This window comes from Rattus norvegicus, chromosome 10 (assembly GCF_021556685.1).
Source record: "Rattus norvegicus strain SHRSP/BbbUtx chromosome 10, alternate assembly SHRSP_T2T, whole genome shotgun sequence".
NCBI classification, from domain to species: Eukaryota; Metazoa; Chordata; class Mammalia; order Rodentia; family Muridae; genus Rattus; species Rattus norvegicus.
The window spans coordinates 95,369,031-95,386,784 of NC_141543.1; the positions used below are offsets into that span (position 1 = coordinate 95,369,031).

General features: G+C 52.5%; 1 protein-coding gene across 4 annotated transcripts in view; it reads left to right on the forward strand.

Annotated features, from left to right (window-relative positions):
- Crhr1 (corticotropin releasing hormone receptor 1) overlaps window positions 1-6,452 on the forward strand; it is a 43,188-nt gene extending 36,736 nt beyond the window's left edge. For all 4 annotated transcript variants that reach the window (NR_126013.3, NR_126014.3, NM_030999.6 and 1 more), the window contains 6 exons: window positions 22-82; window positions 2,467-2,539; window positions 4,195-4,280; window positions 4,485-4,620; window positions 4,779-4,820; window positions 5,295-6,452. Coding sequence is in view for 2 of the 4 variants with exons in the window: in NM_030999.6 (NP_112261.3) it covers window positions 22-82; window positions 2,467-2,539; window positions 4,195-4,280; window positions 4,485-4,620; window positions 4,779-4,820; window positions 5,295-5,435 (539 nt within the window). In the remaining 2 variants the exon portion in view is untranslated. The remainder of the gene's footprint in view (window positions 1-21; window positions 83-2,466; window positions 2,540-4,194; window positions 4,281-4,484; window positions 4,621-4,778; window positions 4,821-5,294) is intronic.
- The last annotated feature ends 11,302 nt before the right edge of the window (window positions 6,453-17,754 follow it).

Consider the following 17,754-nt stretch of genomic DNA (forward strand, 5'->3'; position numbering starts at 1 on the left):
GACATCTGCTTTCTCCCTCAGGTGTACCTTTCCCCATCATTGTGGCTTGGGCCATTGGGAAGCTGCACTACGACAATGAAAAGTAAGCTACTTTGTGAGGTCAGAGCCTAGCTCTATAGTACACTCCCTAGGGGACTTGGGCCATTGTCTCTCCTGTAAAGACAGTGGCTTCTGCGTCCACAAAGGCAGAGCAGAGCACTGGCCTCAATTCTAGGATCTTTTCCAGTGCTCTGCTGAGAAGGTGGAGCTAGACAGCCAGGGTCCCAGCCTGTTACCTGTCTGGAGTTTTAAGGAGAGCAATACCAAAAGCCACACAGCCCAGGTGCTGGATTGTGCCATCACTGAGTGGCTATGTGTGACCTTGGAGCTCATTGTCATGGCAGGCCTCAGTTTCCTCATCCATGAAATGGGCATCTTCATTTTATTTATCACCTCTAGGCTGTAGTGGGGATGAAGGGCATCAATGCATACTAAGCACATAGACTAGTTAGTACCTGCCAGCCAGTAGGTGCTACATACATTTTTATTAACATCAAGGTGTGTTTCGTAGTAAGATTCTATTGGTTAAAAAAAAAAAACAAAACTAGTCCAGGTAGTTTTAAAGACTCTTCCAGCTGGATCTGAATCAGCCTTGCACATGGGGGACTTCCCAGCCGTCCCTCACAAGGATCTTAGGGGAAGATCTAGAAAGTTCTATACCTCAGGGCTCCATGCTATTGGACTGTCATGGCCTGGGTAGCAAGGTGGTTACAGTGTAAAGCGAAGATTTAGAACTTCACAGAAAGACCGAGAAGGTGGGAGGGGCCGGGCAAGACAGTCTGGGTTACACATAAGCATCCCCAGCTCCCAGCTGGCTGACTGGAGGGTTCACATTGACAGACTCTCCCCTCCCCTCACTGGGCTGCACGAGAAGCCTGGGAAAATATCATCCACATTTGTGAAGGTTGTTCTTTCTACCTCAGGCTGGGTTTTTTATGCAGCAGCAGGGTAGGCGGCAGACTACAGGGAGCCAGTTCACTGCCGTGGGTGCGCAGTATCCTGGGGGCGGGGGGTGGTATCCTCTTGGGAATTCCTGGATGGGGGAAGCCTGTGCTTTGAAGCATATGAAAAATTGAGTACAAGAGACGGGGCAGAAAGAACAGGAGGGAGAGATGGGAGAAGAAAAGAGATGGGCAGAGAAGGAAAACCCAGAAACGAGCCTGCTCCCACCCTGGAGCGGGAAGGACGCTATAAGGTTAGGCGTGAGCAGCCCTGTAGCCCCCTCTGGTGGATAAATGCAGACAGTGAAGCAGAAGGAGCGGGGAAGATGAACTGAGAGGCTCCGGGTCCCAGTCTGGAGTCCGTAAACAGTGGTGTGTAACCTGAATGGTGTTTAAAAATCAAAAACAAACAAACAAGAAAACCTTGACATTTCAGTCAGGAGGTCACATATGCTAACTTCCCATTGTGGCTTACAGCATCCATTGCAAGTCCTTATACCCATCCATAGGAACGTGGGACTTCTGATGTACCCAGTCCCAACCTACTCCTGAGGCTAGCTCAGGGGGATTGTAAGGCAGGCCTACATCTTGCAATGAGTGTTAGCTGTGAAACCTTCTCTGCATGGGCTGCGCTCCAACGGAGTCCCGAAGAAGCTGCGGTTGGTATCCACTTGTATGACAGGGCAGTGAGCGTGTCTAACCACAACTACTGCCAGAGTGCCTCTGTGGACACTGGAGAACACAGAGCTGTGTCGGGCTTCAGGCTGTTTCTGGATGCTGTTTGGAGAATTTTTTCCCTGGGATACACAAAGAAGCAGCTACCCCTTCGTTAGAGGGACTCAACCACAAACTCAGGTGCAGTTCACCAAAGTCCAGCTGAGGGAGCCAATGAATGACTGTGAATGCTTACAGGGCCAAGATAGGGAATTATTTACAGGGATATAAGAGACCTTAAAGTAACTGCACTGCTAGAAAGTCTCCCCACAGTATGGATAAAGGCTTCCCTATTATATGAATGGCGTCAACCTCGATATAGTTAACCTCCAGTTAACCCTACAAACCCAAGCACCTCCTAAGACCATGGGAGCGTGTGCAGTGGGCCCCTAGAGGTGTAAACAGACATGGCTGGAATCTCAGGATTCCAATAGACCCTCCCACCTTTCTATTGGAGAAATGTCAAGATCAGTCCCATCTTGTGGGGTCCTTACAAGCAGCCACAACTGCACAGCTGGGGATGGTAGCCTTTTTTCTCATGGGCCCTCCCTCCACAGAGCTCGCTCCAGCTTCAAAACCTACAGCAGAGGGTACCACCCACTTTGCAGTCAGGATCACGGAGGCACTGAAGGAGAACCAGTTGGCTTGGCTTTCTTGGAAGTTGGGGTGCCCTTTCCTGACCACTGGCAATGATCCTGCCCTATGTTCAAGCACTATACCACTGAAAGGACTCTGTTGACCCCTCCCTTCCCTTTCTCCCTTGGCCCTCTAGGTGCTGGTTTGGCAAACGTCCTGGGGTATACACTGACTACATCTACCAGGGCCCCATGATCCTGGTCCTGCTGGTAAGAGCTTTGGGAGGTGACAGGAGACAGGCCACTGTGGGGAGGGACAATCTGTCTACCATGGACAGAAGGGGCCACCTAGGTGGGCCCAGAGAAGGCACCTAGGCCAGGAGTTTGTAGGTCTTAATAAGAGGAGAGAGGGAGGAGAGAGAAGGGGAGAGAGCGCGTTCGAATGAGTGTGTGCAGCAGGAATACCAAGAGCAGAGCTGAGGGAGCTGAGGGCTGGTCCTATCCACCCCACCCACCTCCATTTCCTGCATATGTCCCTGCTCCCATCCCTGCTCCCCATCCCCACCTCTGCAACCCATCCCCACTCCTGCAACCCACCCCCACCCCTGTTACCCACCCCACCCCTGTTCCCCATCCCCACTCCTGATACCCATCCCCACCCCTGATACCCATCCCCACCTCTGATACCCACCCCCACCTCTGCTCCCCATCCCCACCCCTGATACCCATCCCCACCCCTGATACCCATCCCCACCTCTGATACCCACCCCCACCCCTGCTCCCCATCCCCACCCCTGCTCCCCATCCCCACTCCTGATACCACCCCACCCCTGATACCCATCCCCACCCCTGATACCCATCCCCACCCCTGATACCCATCCCCACCCCTGCTCCCAATCCCCACCCCTGCTCCCCATCCCCACTCCTGATACCCATCCCCACCTCTGATACCCATCCCCACCCCTGCTCCCCATCCCCACCCCTGCAACCCATCCCCACCCCTGATACCCATCCTCACCTCTGATACCCACCCCCACCCCTGATACCCATCCCCACCCCTGATACCCACCCCACCCCTGATACTCATCCCCACCCCTGCTCCCCATCCCCATTCCTGATACCACCCCACCCCTGATACCCATCCCCACCCCTGCTCCCCATCCCCACCCCTGATACCCGCCCCACCCCTGCTCCCCATCCCCATCCCTGATACCCATCCCCACCCCTGATACTCATCCCCACTCCTGATACCCACCCCCACCCCTGATACCCATCCCCACTCCTGATACCCACCCCCACCCCTGATACCCACCCCACCCCTGTTCCCCATCCCCACCTCTGATACCCATCCCCACCCCTGCTCCCCATCCCCACCCCTGATACCCACCCCCACCCCTGATACCCATCCCCACCTCTGATACCCATCCCCACCCCTGCTCCCCATCCCCACCCCTGCAACCCATCCCCACCCCTGATACCCATCCTCACCTCTGATACCCACCCCCACCCCTGATACCCATCCCCACCCCTGATACCCACCCCACCCCTGATACTCATCCCCACCCCTGCTCCCCATCCCCATTCCTGATACCACCCCACCCCTGATACCCATCCCCACCCCTGCTCCCCATCCCCACCCCTGATACCCGCCCCACCCCTGCTCCCCATCCCCATCCCTGATACCCATCCCCACCCCTGATACTCATCCCCACTCCTGATACCCACCCCCACCCCTGATACCCATCCCCACTCCTGATACCCACCCCCACCCCTGATACCCACCCCACCCCTGATACCCACCCCACCCCTGATACCCATCCCCACCCCTGATACCCACCCCCACCCCTGATACCCATCCCCACCCCTGATACCCATCCCCACCCCTGCCACCCATCCTCACTCCTTCTGGTATGCTCCAATTGCAGATCAACTTTATCTTTCTCTTCAACATTGTCCGCATCCTCATGACCAAACTCCGGGCATCCACTACATCTGAGACCATTCAGTACAGGTACCTGGCTCCCCAGGGATACTTCAGAGGTTCCAGCCTCCTTTGAACCAGATCTCTTCCTAAGCCAGCCAGTCAACCCAGAAACTGCAGCTCTGCCTTGCCCAGACATGCCTGAGAGGGTCTCCTAGACCCGCCACTCTCCCCTGAGCTAGCAGCCCCACTCCTCCTGGGTAGCCTGTGACTCTGGCCTCTGTTCCACCCTAGGAAGGCTGTGAAGGCCACTCTGGTGCTCCTGCCCCTTCTGGGCATCACCTACATGTTGTTCTTCGTCAACCCTGGAGAGGACGAGGTCTCCAGGGTCGTCTTCATCTACTTCAACTCTTTTCTGGAGTCCTTTCAGGTACCTCCGGAGCCTTGCCACGTGGCTCTGGGGAGCCGGATTTGAACACGTGGATGGGGATTGTTCTGGTGGAGGCCTGGAGGACTGGGGAAGGCAGGGCTGGGGCAACCTGGGCTGTTAGGAGCCCCCTCACCTCTGACTCACCCTCTTCCTTTCAGGGCTTCTTTGTGTCTGTGTTCTACTGTTTTCTGAACAGTGAGGTAAGGACCTAAGGCCAGGGCTGGACTCAGAATACTGAGACAGCCGAGACTGGGAACTGTCCCCCTCATACTGCTTCTGCCCTAAGCTGGCTTTCCTCCCTCTTCCCAGGTTCTCATGATATGCTTCCGGGAACCTTGAGAAAGCCCCTGTCCTTGTTGATCTGTACCTGTGAGGGCAGCTCCCACTCTTTAAGCATGGAGTGGGTGTGGCTAAAAAATAGGGTCTCTGTCTTAGGAGAGCTGGGCAGGGGTAGGGATTCTGTATGGCAAAGGCAAGATGGCACCTCTGCTAGACTGGGAAAACAGGTGTCCCTAGCTTAACAAATAGCAAACCAGTAGAAGTAACTGTGTGAATGCCACGACCTACTGTGGATCCTGTCACCACACCCGTAGGTGCCTGTCACAACCTAGAGGATGCAGGGATGAGAGGGGTCTCCCCAGCCTGAGCTCTGATGTGTTATCTTGTGCCCGCAGGTCCGCTCCGCTATCCGGAAGAGGTGGCGTCGGTGGCAGGACAAGCACTCCATCAGAGCCCGAGTGGCCCGAGCTATGTCCATCCCCACCTCCCCGACCAGAGTCAGCTTTCACAGCATCAAGCAGTCCACAGCAGTGTGAGCTCCAGGCCACAGAGCAGCCCCCAAGACCTGAGGCCGGGGAGATGATGCAAGCTCACTGACGAGCCAGTCTGCAGACGCAAGCAGCCTTCCCATTCCTACCCCTGCGGCTGCAGACCTGAGAGCCTACCCAGCCATGGAGAATAATGGCTCTCAGCACTGGGTTGGGCCCACAGCATCTGGCTCCCTGCTGCCCATGCTCCCTGGAAAGTTGAAATGGGCATGGGGGCTAGAAACCTTGCAGCAGTTTAATGGGCCCTGTGAGAGCTGTCTTCTCCCAGAGCAGCTCAGGGAAGATCTGTAGTCTTCAACAGCTGTTGGGAGGCCCCTTGTTACCCCGGGGCATCATGGGAAACTCTCTTGTGAGATTGTAAAGCCTCTGGGTGTTCAAGATGCCTTGGGATGCTACCGAGAAGCAGGGTCACATGGTCCAGTCAGGAGATAACTTTAGAAATCTGGAAGCATTATCAGACCGCACTCCACCTCCCTTAGCCACTCCTGAGCCACCAGAATGTCATCAGCACCGCGGCACTGCCACCAGAAAGCCCTGCCTTGCTGCCTTGCTACCTTGCACCATTAGACTCTTACTATTCTGCAGGCCAATCCAGCTTTCTGTCACTTATCCACTGACAGCAACGGTCCCCTCACCCCCAAGTCCTCCAACCTCTGGATATCTTCTAACCTGTGGGAAGATCGGGGTCGGGAAAGGGACTTGAGTTATCTGTGAGGGAGAACCAGAATTGGCCCAGCCTATGAGGAAGGAGTGGCCCCTGGGTACCCAGGCCACTGACTTTCAGTGGCTGGCCTCTTGAACATGGTCACAAGCTGGGTAAAGGGAGAAAGGGCCTCTGTACTCGAGCGCCCTGAACTGTGACAGGTGGCTCCTGGGACAACTAACGGACAAAGCCCTGGCTCCCAGGGTTGGAATGGTCCAGTCCTCACTGGGTGGGAGGGCTGAGGAGCCGCAGCGGGACTGAGGTGGGGGGGACGATATAAATAATATTTATCTTTTCAACTACCCTTTGTGAAGACTTGCATTCTGCTGGGGCTGGGGGTGAGCCAGAGGGTGGCCTCTGGACAGGAAGCCTGATACATCTCGAGCGATTCAGGATGAGCCTGAGGGCCAGAGGCAGGGTGTGAACTCCAGATATGAGAGTATGGGTGTGACTAAGGATGCTTATCGAGTAACAGCTCTTGGCAAGGAGGTGAGACCTAGAGAGAAGAGCCATGGGCTTCCACACAGGTTACCATGCAGGGAGGGTTGCCATGGGCAGGGGGCAGCCTGACAAGAACCTCAGCAACCAGACCAGGCAGAAGTAGGGCCCAGTTCTGTGGAGAACTAAGCAGCAGTTAGGGAGGCTAAGCAGCCTATGGGATTAGAGTCTTCCCAGGTGCACACATAGAGACATGGTGGCCAGGGCTATCTCAAGAAAGAACTGGAGGGATAAGGCCAAAGGGAAAGGCAGATGATGTACAAGCACCACGGCAGGAAGCTGGGACTTCAGCCTGCTGAGGAGACTGGGACATTGGACAAGGGAGCCGAGTTGGGATACTTGTCTCATTCACGGATTTGAGCTGCTCCCAAGGGACATGAGTGTCCCTGCATTTGCCACACCCACGCGGACACAGAGTCATCGGACGCAGCATGCTGCAAGCCTCCGAATGGAAGCCGGAGAGATGGGTAGAACTCCCACGAGAGTCTCGGTGCCACCTGGGCTGTGCCTCTGGGGTTCTGACCAGGGAGGACGGCCATCTTGTGCATACACACGAGTGTGCACACAGTTGCATACAGGGGTGTGTGTCGAGAGATGCCAAGGGGAAACTAGGTGGCTGTGGCTTGAGAGTTCCACAGCTCCCGCTGAGCCAGCAGAGTCGATGGAGGAGAAGGCATTCTTGAAGGATACATGGAACGCCCTTCCCTGACAATTCTTCAAGCAGGAGTGTGCCCTTAAGTAGAGGGGGGTTGGGCAGAGAACACCGGGAGAGAAATGAACTGGAGGCTTCTACATCAACTTGAGTTTATGTGTGGGCTTGGGAGAGAGAGGGAACCCCCCACCAGGTGACTGCAGGGATCTAACAATTTAGGTTGAATAGCCAAGCGTTGAATAGCCACACTGAGATGGTTCTCCAATGTGCCTTTCAGCCTGCCCCAGGGTTCTGGTTTCCCACCAAGTCCCTGTGCTGACGAGGCATTTGCCAAGACAGAAACAGATCAGGGAAAATCATCTCCTGAGGGAGGGAGAGAGAAAGCTTCTAGACTCCAGGGGTTACACACAGGACTCCTGAGGGCTGCTTTACCACCCACTAAATCTGTTCTAATGTCATCAAAGCCAGACCGCTTTGCAGTAGAGAGGAACTCGGCTGAGGACGGAAGGCTGGCTGCACGTCTAGGAGTCTTCCTTTCCCAGAGTCCTCCGGCCTTGGCTTGGAAGGCCAAGATGCACAAAGCAGCTCTGTAGCAAAGGGGAGATGAGGCTGGCACAGGGTCTCGGGCTGATCTCAGCTGTGTCTGGGTGACTCACACAGTGTCCAGCTGCCCGGTGAGCTGTGGAGGAGTAGTTGAAGCTGTGTGCCCAGGGTCCCTTCTCTAATTCTCCACTCATCCCCTTCCTCAAAATGATGTTCGATTTCAAACTGTACAGCCCAGGTCACCAGAAGCCACTTGTAGTCCCCACCCAGGATCCACTCAGCCCCTGCAAAGGATTCCAAGACCTCAGATTCATGCCATCCAGCCCCACCGATGACTTTAAACTCACCCGTTGACCACACTGGGTCTGACGTGGCAAGGGGGCCTCTCCGGCAACCCTGATCCAACCCTTACTGTCACCGGCCACCAGGCCTCACATAGGGGTCAAACTGCTCTGTGTTCAATCCTGTGAAGCAGATGCTGTTCTCCCATTTAACATATGAGGAAAGTGGAGCCCCCGAGAGAAGAGGTCTTCCTGAGGGCACTCAGCAGAGCCATGGCTGAGTGAAAACCCAGGCACCGCACGTGCTCCAGTGTCCCACCAAGCGCCCCAAGAGCCCGCTGCAAGGTGACCCTCTCTCTCCTCCTTCTGGGGACATTGTTCAGCTTCCCAGTCAGTAGGCAAGCAATGTTCAGAGATGAGGGGACTAAACAGCCCGCAGAACATGGGCCTCAGTGTCTCAGCCCGTTTCAGCTGTGCACTTCAGCATGGCTTCCCACTCTCCTGCTAACAGGTCGACCCTGTAAATCCTGTAGCTCAGGGTGGAGGAAGACCTGAACCATGTGAACTCTGCTAAGCCCTCAGCATTCGGGGAAGTCATGAGTTCCAGACCGCAAGTCACTCCTGTCCTGGACAGAGTTCCTGACCCCCAGCCTCATTGCCCATTGGACAAAAACACAGAGGAGCAGGGCCTTTCAGAGACTCAGGGAGGCTGAGGAAACCACAGATACCCCAGGTAGGGTAGACAAAACGGGGGTGTCCCTTCTTTGGCCTTCATTCCTAGGGGGTGGGGAGGGCACAAGTAGCATCCAGCCCAGATCTATTCCAGCTGGAAAGGCGTGGGCCACTGAGTCAGGCCAGGAGAGGATCTAGGACACCGGGTCCCTTCCCCACCTTTCAGAGTCCCCACGGTCCTCATCTGCAGTCTTCACTACCTTGATTGGATGAGGATAAATATTCCAGGTGCCACCTAGGACCTAGGTCCCAACAGAAGCAGACACGGTCCCAAGCTACCTGGGGAACCCCTGAGAGCCCAGATCCTAGCTGAGGGTTGCAGTGGGGTCAGACAACACGGCTGACGCTGAGTTGTCACTGGAGGACGTGTAGAAGACTCTGCAGTTATAACCTGGAGAGTTCTGGAAGTCCAGAGAGTCCCAGCTGGGACTCCAGTGAATGCACTAACAAAGGCACCATTACCCACAGGGGGACATTTCCAAGGCTGGGGGTTCTGGAGTGGCAAGGACTGAATAGGTCTCTCAAACCCCCAGTGAACCAGACACCCCAGGCTCATAGAGTGAAGGGTTCAGAGAATTCTGTGAGCCAGGGCACCCCTAGCCTGAGGATCAGATGTGGAGAGGAGTAAAGTCAGCAATGTGGTGTGTTCGCATTTTCTTAAACTCATTGGGGTGCCCTCCCTGCCCCCACCAACAGAGTCCTAATGCACGTGGACATAAACTTATGTCCTCACAAGTGAAATTATAAAGTGCACAGGTGTCAATATCATCATAGCCTACAAGTATGGTTAATTATTACATGTCAATAAAATACACCCACGACACTGTTTCCAGAATGTTTCATCCTCCCAAATGGAAACCTGATCCCCTTCCCCCTCCTCTCCCTTCCCCTCCCCCTGCTCCTCCCCCTCTCCCTCCTCCTCCTCTCCCCTCCCCTCCTTCTCCAGTGAGCCCGATTTCACTCCTTCTGGGTGGGTCCCCAGGAGGATGGCAGCTCCTAGAACAACTCTTTGTCTAATTTAAAAGCTGTCACCCTGCCTCCCCCACAGCCACACTACAGTGCATTCTCAGCAGCTGTGCAGAAGCCTCTGGTTTGTCCATATCTTCGTGTGTGACCGAGTTTGTGGTTGGTTGATTTTAAGACGAGACCTTGTGTAACCCAGCTGGCCTCAAACTTGGCTACAAAGTCAAGGGTAACTTTAAACTTCTGATCCTCCTGCCTCTACCTCCTGAGTGCTAGGGCTACAGGCATGCAGAACCACGCCTGTGTTTATGCAGTCCTGGGAATCAAACCCAGACATTCACACATGCTTTCTACCAACTGAGCTACATCCTCAGCTGCTTTTTAAAAAGATGTATTTATTGATTCTATGTATATGAGCACACTGTCGCTGTCTTCAGACACACCAGAAGAGGGCATCGGATCCCATTACAGATGGTTGGGAGCCACCATGTGGTTGCTGGGATTTGAACTCAGGACCTCTGGAAGAGCAGTCAGTCCTCTTAACCTCTGAGCCATCTCTCCACTACCCAAGCTGTTTGCTCTTTAATAATAGTTGGCTCCATGAATGTGCTGGTCTTGGTTTCTAAAACAAAACAAAACAAAACAAAACAAAACAAAACAAAACACTCCCTGTGAGGAGCAGGGCTTTAGTAAGGAAAATAGTCTTCCATAAAGGCCGCCTGTTTGGCTCTAGAGCAGTGGTTCTCAACCTGTGGGTCATGACCCCCATCATCGTGATTCATAAGAGTAGCAAAGTCAGTTACAGAGTAGCAACATATAAGTTATGTTTGGGGCTCGCCACAGCTTGAGGAACTGTATTAAAGAGTCATAGCATTAGGAAGGGTGAGAACCATTGGTCTAGAGGGGTGCACTCTGACATGACATTGCCTCGTGCCCCACTAACAGTAATACACGCCAAGCATCCTCCCCACCCCACCCCCATGCCCCTTAACAGTGAATCTGTGTCTCTCTGAAATAAAGATTCATCAGAAGGGGCCAGAGCAGCCAATGGCGGCCAGCTCTCTGAGCCCTGCTCAGTTTCCCGGCTTGTGGAAGTCGCCGATCAGTTGTGCTGGCTCCCTAATGTGTTTCTGTCAGTTCACGAGTCATTGTAATTACTGCTTGCAATGTAATTAAATGTTATGTTAATGGATAAATCAGAAGTGCGCAGGCAAGGGGAAATGGTTTTGATGATAATTCAGTTGGATGCTTTGAAAGGCACAGTTATAAATGAGTCACCAAAAACTAAGCTGTCAAATTAAGTGTTGGCAAGACAAATAAATAATTAGGGGCAAGACAGAGTCAGAATCTAAATGGGGCCTGCTGGTTCTTTCAAAATGGCTGCCACTTCGAAGACTGTGATCTGGGTGCTGGGGACCCTTTTCGTCTCTCCTCATTGGTGTGGCCTAAACTGTGCCTTTGCAGAGTGATCAGATTAGGAACGAGTGGGCCGCAGGCCATGGTGACGCAGACACAGACAGGGAGAACGTCGTGTAACAGCAGCTGCAGAGTGGAAGGGCTCGCTATAAACCCAAAGGCTGGCTGGAGCACTAAACTCCCCAGTGCTCAGGCTGCTGCAGCAGGTACAACAGACAAGATCCTCAGGCAACAAGCACAGATTCCTCGAGGTTCTGCAGAATGCAGCAGCCAAGACCAAGGTGCCCACTGTGTTAGGGTCCTGGAGATGGTTCTCATCTATTACAAAGGGCCCCTGCCCCTCTGTGTCTTCACAAGGCCAACAGAGAGATCAGCACCCCCGTGCCTCTTCAATAGGTTCTAAGAACCAGGCGAGAAGGCTCCAAACCTGTGATCAGGTCTTAACCTTCGCTCACATTGCAGGCTGGGCTTCAGTGCACAAATGAGGAGACACAAACCCTCAGGCTCTAGGTCACTTACACCTTCCAGAATTACAAGGGGATGTGTTTCTGATTGTTGTTATTGTTACTGGTGTGTGTGTGTGTGTGTGTGTGTGTGTGTGTGTGTGTGTGTGTAAGATGGGTGGAGTTGTCATTGAGGCAGGGTCTGGCTTTGAAGCCCAAATTGACCTCACACGCCCCCTCTTCCTGCTTCTGCCTCCCAGTGCTTCAATTAGGCATATACCTCCATGCCTGACTCCCTTTCCAGTGGTTTCTTTTTAAAATTACACTTTATCTATGTACTGGGGGAAGGCGTACCTGTGCCGCGGTGCATGTGCAGAGGTCACAGGACAAGTTTCCAAAGCTGGTTCCTTTTCCTTCCATGACATGGATCCTGGCTTGAATTCAGGTCGACACCTGCCTGCTGAGCCAACTCACTGGCCCTATTTCTGTTGTTTGAAGACATATGATTCATAGCATCGTTTAGGGAAGTCCAAACAATGTGTGCAATGGACAAAATAGAAAGGGAAGTCTGTGCGTGTGTGTGTGCGCGCGCGCGCGCGTGTGTGTGTGTGTGTGTGTGTGTGCATGCGTGTGTGTGTGTGTGTGTGTGTGTGTGTGTGTGGTTGTCTTACCTTTTTTCTATTGCTATGCCAAAGTGCTTTGTAAAATAATTTAATTTGGTTTATGGTCTCAGAATCCCTGATCCCAGAGAGAAGAAACAGCCGAGAGCTCATGTCTTGGTCCCCAGCCACTAGGCAGTGCGCACACTGGGAATGGCACTAGTCTTTTTGGAACCTCAAATCCTGCCCCCAGCAGCATAGCTCTTCCAACATGTTCTCACACCCCCTAACTCTTCCCAAACAGGGAAGAATTCTTACCAACCTCTCTCCCGTGAGTGGAGTCAGGTACAGTGATACAAACCTAATTGAAATACTAGGGAGGCAGGAGCAGGAAGATGAGGCCATGAGCCTGTGTTGGGCTAATCTTATTCAAATTACCACCCTAGTGATAGACGATATGTGTGTCTGTGGGCCACACATGAGATCAGAGCAGGACACATCAGGTGTCTTTCTCCATCACGCCCTAACCAAGTCTATTTAGAAAAAACTCTGCCTAGGGAGCGGCTAGCTTCTCTCCACCCTCTAAAGCTGCAGTTACAGGCACACGCAGCCAGGCCTGACTTTCTAGGAGGTTCTGGGGAGTCAAACTCAGGTCTCAGGCTTGCAGAGCAAGCACTTTTATCCACTCAGCCATCTCGTCAGTGCTAAGGTACAGAATTTTGTTGAAGGATTTCCCATTTCAATTGGCTTCATCAATGAGTCCACCTCCCACCCTGTCCCCAGCATCACCACCTCCATAGTCCTTGAGGGAGCGCTATGTGCAGTGGTGACTGGGCTACGTGCAGTGATGACAGAGGCTACGTGCAGTGATGACAGAGGCTACGTGCAGTGATGACAGAGGCTACGTGCAGTGGTGACTGAGGCTATGTGCAGTGGTGACTGAGGCTATGTGCAGTGGTGACAGATGCTATGTACAGTGGTGACTGATGCTATGTACAGTGGTGACTGATGCTATGTGCAGTGATAAAGGACACTATGCACAATGGTGACAGAGGCTATGTGCAGTGGTGACAGAGGCTATGTGCAGTGGTGACTGAGGCTACATGCAATGATGACAGAGGCTACGTGCAGTGATGACAGAGGCTACGTGCAGTGGTGACAGAGGCTACGTGCAGTGGTGACTGAGGCTATGTGCAGTGGTGACTGAGGCTATGTGCAGTGGTGACAGAGGCTATGTGCAGTGGTGACTGAGGCTACATGCAATGATGACTGATGACAGAGGCTACGTGCAGTGATGACAGAGGCTACGTGCAGTGATGACAGAGGCTATGTGCAGTGGTGACTGAGGCTATGTGCAGTGGTGACAGAGGCTATGTGCAGTGGTGACTGAGGCTATGTGCAGTGGTGACAGAGGCTATGTGCAGTGGTGACTGAGGCTATGTGCAGTGGTGACTGAGGCTATGTGCAGTGGTGACTGAGGCTATGTGCAGTGGTGACTGAGGCTATGTGCAGTGGTGACTGAGGCTATGTGCAGTGGTGACAGAGGCTATGTGCAGTGGTGACTGAGGCTATGTGCAGTGGTGACTGAGGCTATGTGCAGTGGTGACTGAGGCTATGTGCAGTGGTGACAGAGGCTATGTGCAGTGGTGACTGAGGCTATGTGCAGTGGTGACTGAGGCTATGTGCAGTGATGACAGAGGCTATGTACAGTGGTGACTGATGCTATGTACAGTGGTGACTGATGCTATGTGCAGTGATAAAGGACACTATGCACAATGGTGACAGAGGCTATGTGCAGTGGTGACAGAGGCTATGTGCAGTGGTGACTGAGGGTATGTGCAGTGATAAAGGATGCTATGTTCAGAGCCTCTGATGCTTAGCATCCTGACCATAAATCTGGTTCTTAAAGTCAAGCAGGACCTTGAAAAGACTCTGTAACTTCCCTGCACATCAGTCCTGTGACTGAATCCAGTCACTCACACTCATCACAGACATTTTGAACATTGCTTTCTATTCAAGAGTCTTAGACCACTAAGTAGGACAGACATGGTCTCTGCCTTCACAGACCTCTCGTGTCTTCAGTAGGAGTAGAACCTACCAGGCAGGCACAGTGCTAAGTGGGGTGCAGTAAGGCAAACCCGCATTGTGATGATGGCACACTGACAGGGGGTTGTTCCCCTGCCAGGAATGATGATGGAGATTACACTGGAGCCAAGGCCTAGATGGCATGGTCAAGCAGCAAGTGGCATAGCTTATACTGCCAGCGGACTTGGTGCAGAGAGCAAATCAGTGGGGTCAGAGATATGACTCACTGACCGTGTGCTTGTTTAGCACGCATAAGGTCCTAGGTTCAATTCCCAGAACAAAGAAAGGAGTAGGGGGACTGGAGGGCTGTGCTAAGTGTTGACCCAGGGCACAGAGTTGTGGCATAAACCCATGCTGAGATTCCCTGGTGTGCCCCTCACCTCCTCCACAAGCCCTGGAGACCTGGACTAGTTCCCAGAAGGACCTCATCCTGAAGCAGTCTCTCTGCTGCTGTACCAAGAGGCTGTTCTGGTGACTGATGGCAGACAAGTGTCACAGGATGGCAGGTAAAAGGAGTTCAGTGCCAGCCAGCTGTGTGGCACTGGACAATGGCTATAGGCTATCAGATGTAGCATGGGAGCATAGGAGCCCTCTGGCTGCTCCCCACAGCTCTTCTCTGGTCCCAGGGGCCCTCAGTTCTTCCCGCTCATACCAGTTGTCTTGACGACCACACTCTTCAATGCATTCCTTTGTGCGTGGCCCAAGGAAGACTGGATAGGATAATTTAGGTGGCCCGTGAGAAGACACTGGGGCTTGGATGGAAATATGCCCAGCCAGTACCTAGAGTTCTTGATATTAAATTCACCTCCCAGCTCGACCTTGGGACATAAGCAGGGAGACCAGCCTAGAATTCACCTCAAAAGGTTTATAAGATATCAAAGCCCAATGGTTTCACTAGTATGAGAAGTTGGTCAACTTGGGCTGCTTTGAGACTATTGTAGTCCTGATAGAGGGTTATCAGGTAAGGCTAAGTCACTATGGCAAAGACACCCATGACAAACAAAAGGTTTATTGTGGAACGTCACATATCTCTCTAGTAGCAGTGAGCATCCCAGATAACCATTCCATACAGTTGCCCAGGGACTCCCCCCCCCCACTCTCTTCACTTTGTCCCCATTCCTTCAGGCACCGTCCCCATCATGGTCCTGTCCTTGTCCTAAGTTGTAAGGAAGGGACAGAGTGGGCAAGAAGCTCCAAAACAATCTCTGGATAGCAGGATTGATGTCGAAGGACAGTGTGCAGCCTCCAGCTAGGTGGCCATTGCAAGAAATCCAGATAGACACCCTGGACCTTAGTATGTGTTCCTCATGGAGCTCAGCACTCGGGAGCCTGCAGCTAATGACACAAGGCTAGGGGCTGGAGCGAGAACTCAGGGGTGGAGAGTATTTGCTGGGGAACCTTAAGGACCCAAGTTTAAGTTCCCAGAACTCAGATCTTTAAAACTGGGGTGTGGCCAAACATACCTTCATCTCAGCTCCGTGGGAGGGAAAGACAGGAATACTGGGGTTTGCTAGCTTCCAGCCTAGATTCAAGCCCCTGCCTCAGAGGAATAAAGCAGGGGGTGGTAGAAGGACAGAAGGGTATTGCACCCAGTGGTCTCCACTGGCCCCTCTGAACATGCAGAGGCATATTCACCTACACGCATTTGTACATATAGGATATACACACTGCCCTGGTCTGGTTTCTATTCCTATGATAAAACACTGTGACCGAAAACAACTCAGGGAGGAAAGACTTACAGATTACAGTCAAACCAAAAGCAGAAACTCAACAATGGGGCTGAAGGAGTGGCCATGGAGGGGTGCTGCTTACTGGCTTGCTCCGTATAGCATGCTCAGCCTGCTTTTTTATAGAGCCCATGACTACCTTCCCAGAGGTAGCACAACCCACAATGGACTGGGCCCTCCTGCATGAGTCATTAGTCAAGAAAATCCCAGCACTCAGGAAGGAGAGGCAGGCAGATCAAGAGTTCAAGGCCAGCCTGGTCTACAGAGTGAGCTCCAGGACAGCCAGGACTACATAATGAGACCCTGGGATGGCTGCTTATGCCACTCAAGCATCAGGGAACTCCCTTTGTAAAAGTTTTATACTTAGTCAACTTTGTAAACCCCCAGGGCTGGAAAGTGTCCAGGCTCCTGAGGAGCTCCAGCAGCCAGGCCCAACCTCCAGACCCCACTAACTGTCATAATAGTGTTTCAAGCCTCTGTAACTGTCACAAAGGTCATCTCCAGCCCCACAACAGGACCCTCCCCAGATTACGATATTTTAGGTGAAAAAAAAAATCTGAACAGGAAAACCCACCAATCCCTGACCTCTTCCAAGCTAAGAATGTGAAATCCTGCTAATCCTCAGCCTGGATATCTCTGCCCTGGAAAGTTCCACCCCTAAGAAACCCTCTATAAAGGCTGTGTCTGCTCAGTTCCCTGCTGTCCACTTCCTTTCAGGAGCAGAGGCAGCCACTCCTGGATTTGTCCCTCTACACCCCAGACCTTCCTGATAAATCTTTTATGGGATTTGCTGCCTGGTAGCTCTCTCTTCAGAAGAAGCCAAGAAGCAATGAAGGGAAGAAGGGAAGCGATGGGTCAGGGCTGAGCTCCTGAGCTCCCGAGCTCAGCTGGGGACTCTCTCCCCTGGGAGCTGCAACCACCCAGGAGGCTTCCTCTCAGAGCTCTGTGGTTCCTGGGCCCTAGTGTCTCAGGATGACACTTCCATTGGGATGTCTTCTCTCTTCAGGGTTGTATGTTTTCTGGACTTCTGAGTCCTAGGACATCTTTCTGTCACAAAAAAGAAAGAAGGAAAGAAAGAAAGAAAGAGGGGGTTGGGGATTTGGCTCAGTGGTAGAGCGCTTGCCTAGCAAGCGCAAGGCCCTGGGTTCGGTCCCCAGCTCCGAAAAAAAGAATAGAAGAAAGAAGGAAAGAAAGAAAGAAAGAAAGAAAGAAAGGAAGAAAGAAAGAAAGAAAGAAAGAAAGAGAGAGAAAGAAGGAAAGAAGGAAGAAAGAAAGAAAGAAAGAAAGAAAGAAAGAAAGAAAGAAAGAAAAAGAAAAGGAAGAAGGAAGGAAGAAAATAGAAAATAACCCACAGTTTTACCTATAGGCAATCTGTCAGAGGTATTTTCTCAAAACAGGTTCCTTTTCCCAGATAACTCTAGCTTTGTCAAGCTGACAAAAAAGGGGACACACACACACACACACACACACACACACACAAAACAAAGAAAAGAAAGAAGAAACAAACAAAGAAACAAAAAACAAAAAACTAAAACTAAAACAAAAACAAAAACCGGGGCTGGAGAGATGTCTCAGTGGTTAAGAGCACTGAGTTCAGTTCCCAGCAACCACATGGTGGCTCACAACCATCTGTAATGGGATCTGATGCCCTCTTCTGATGTGTGT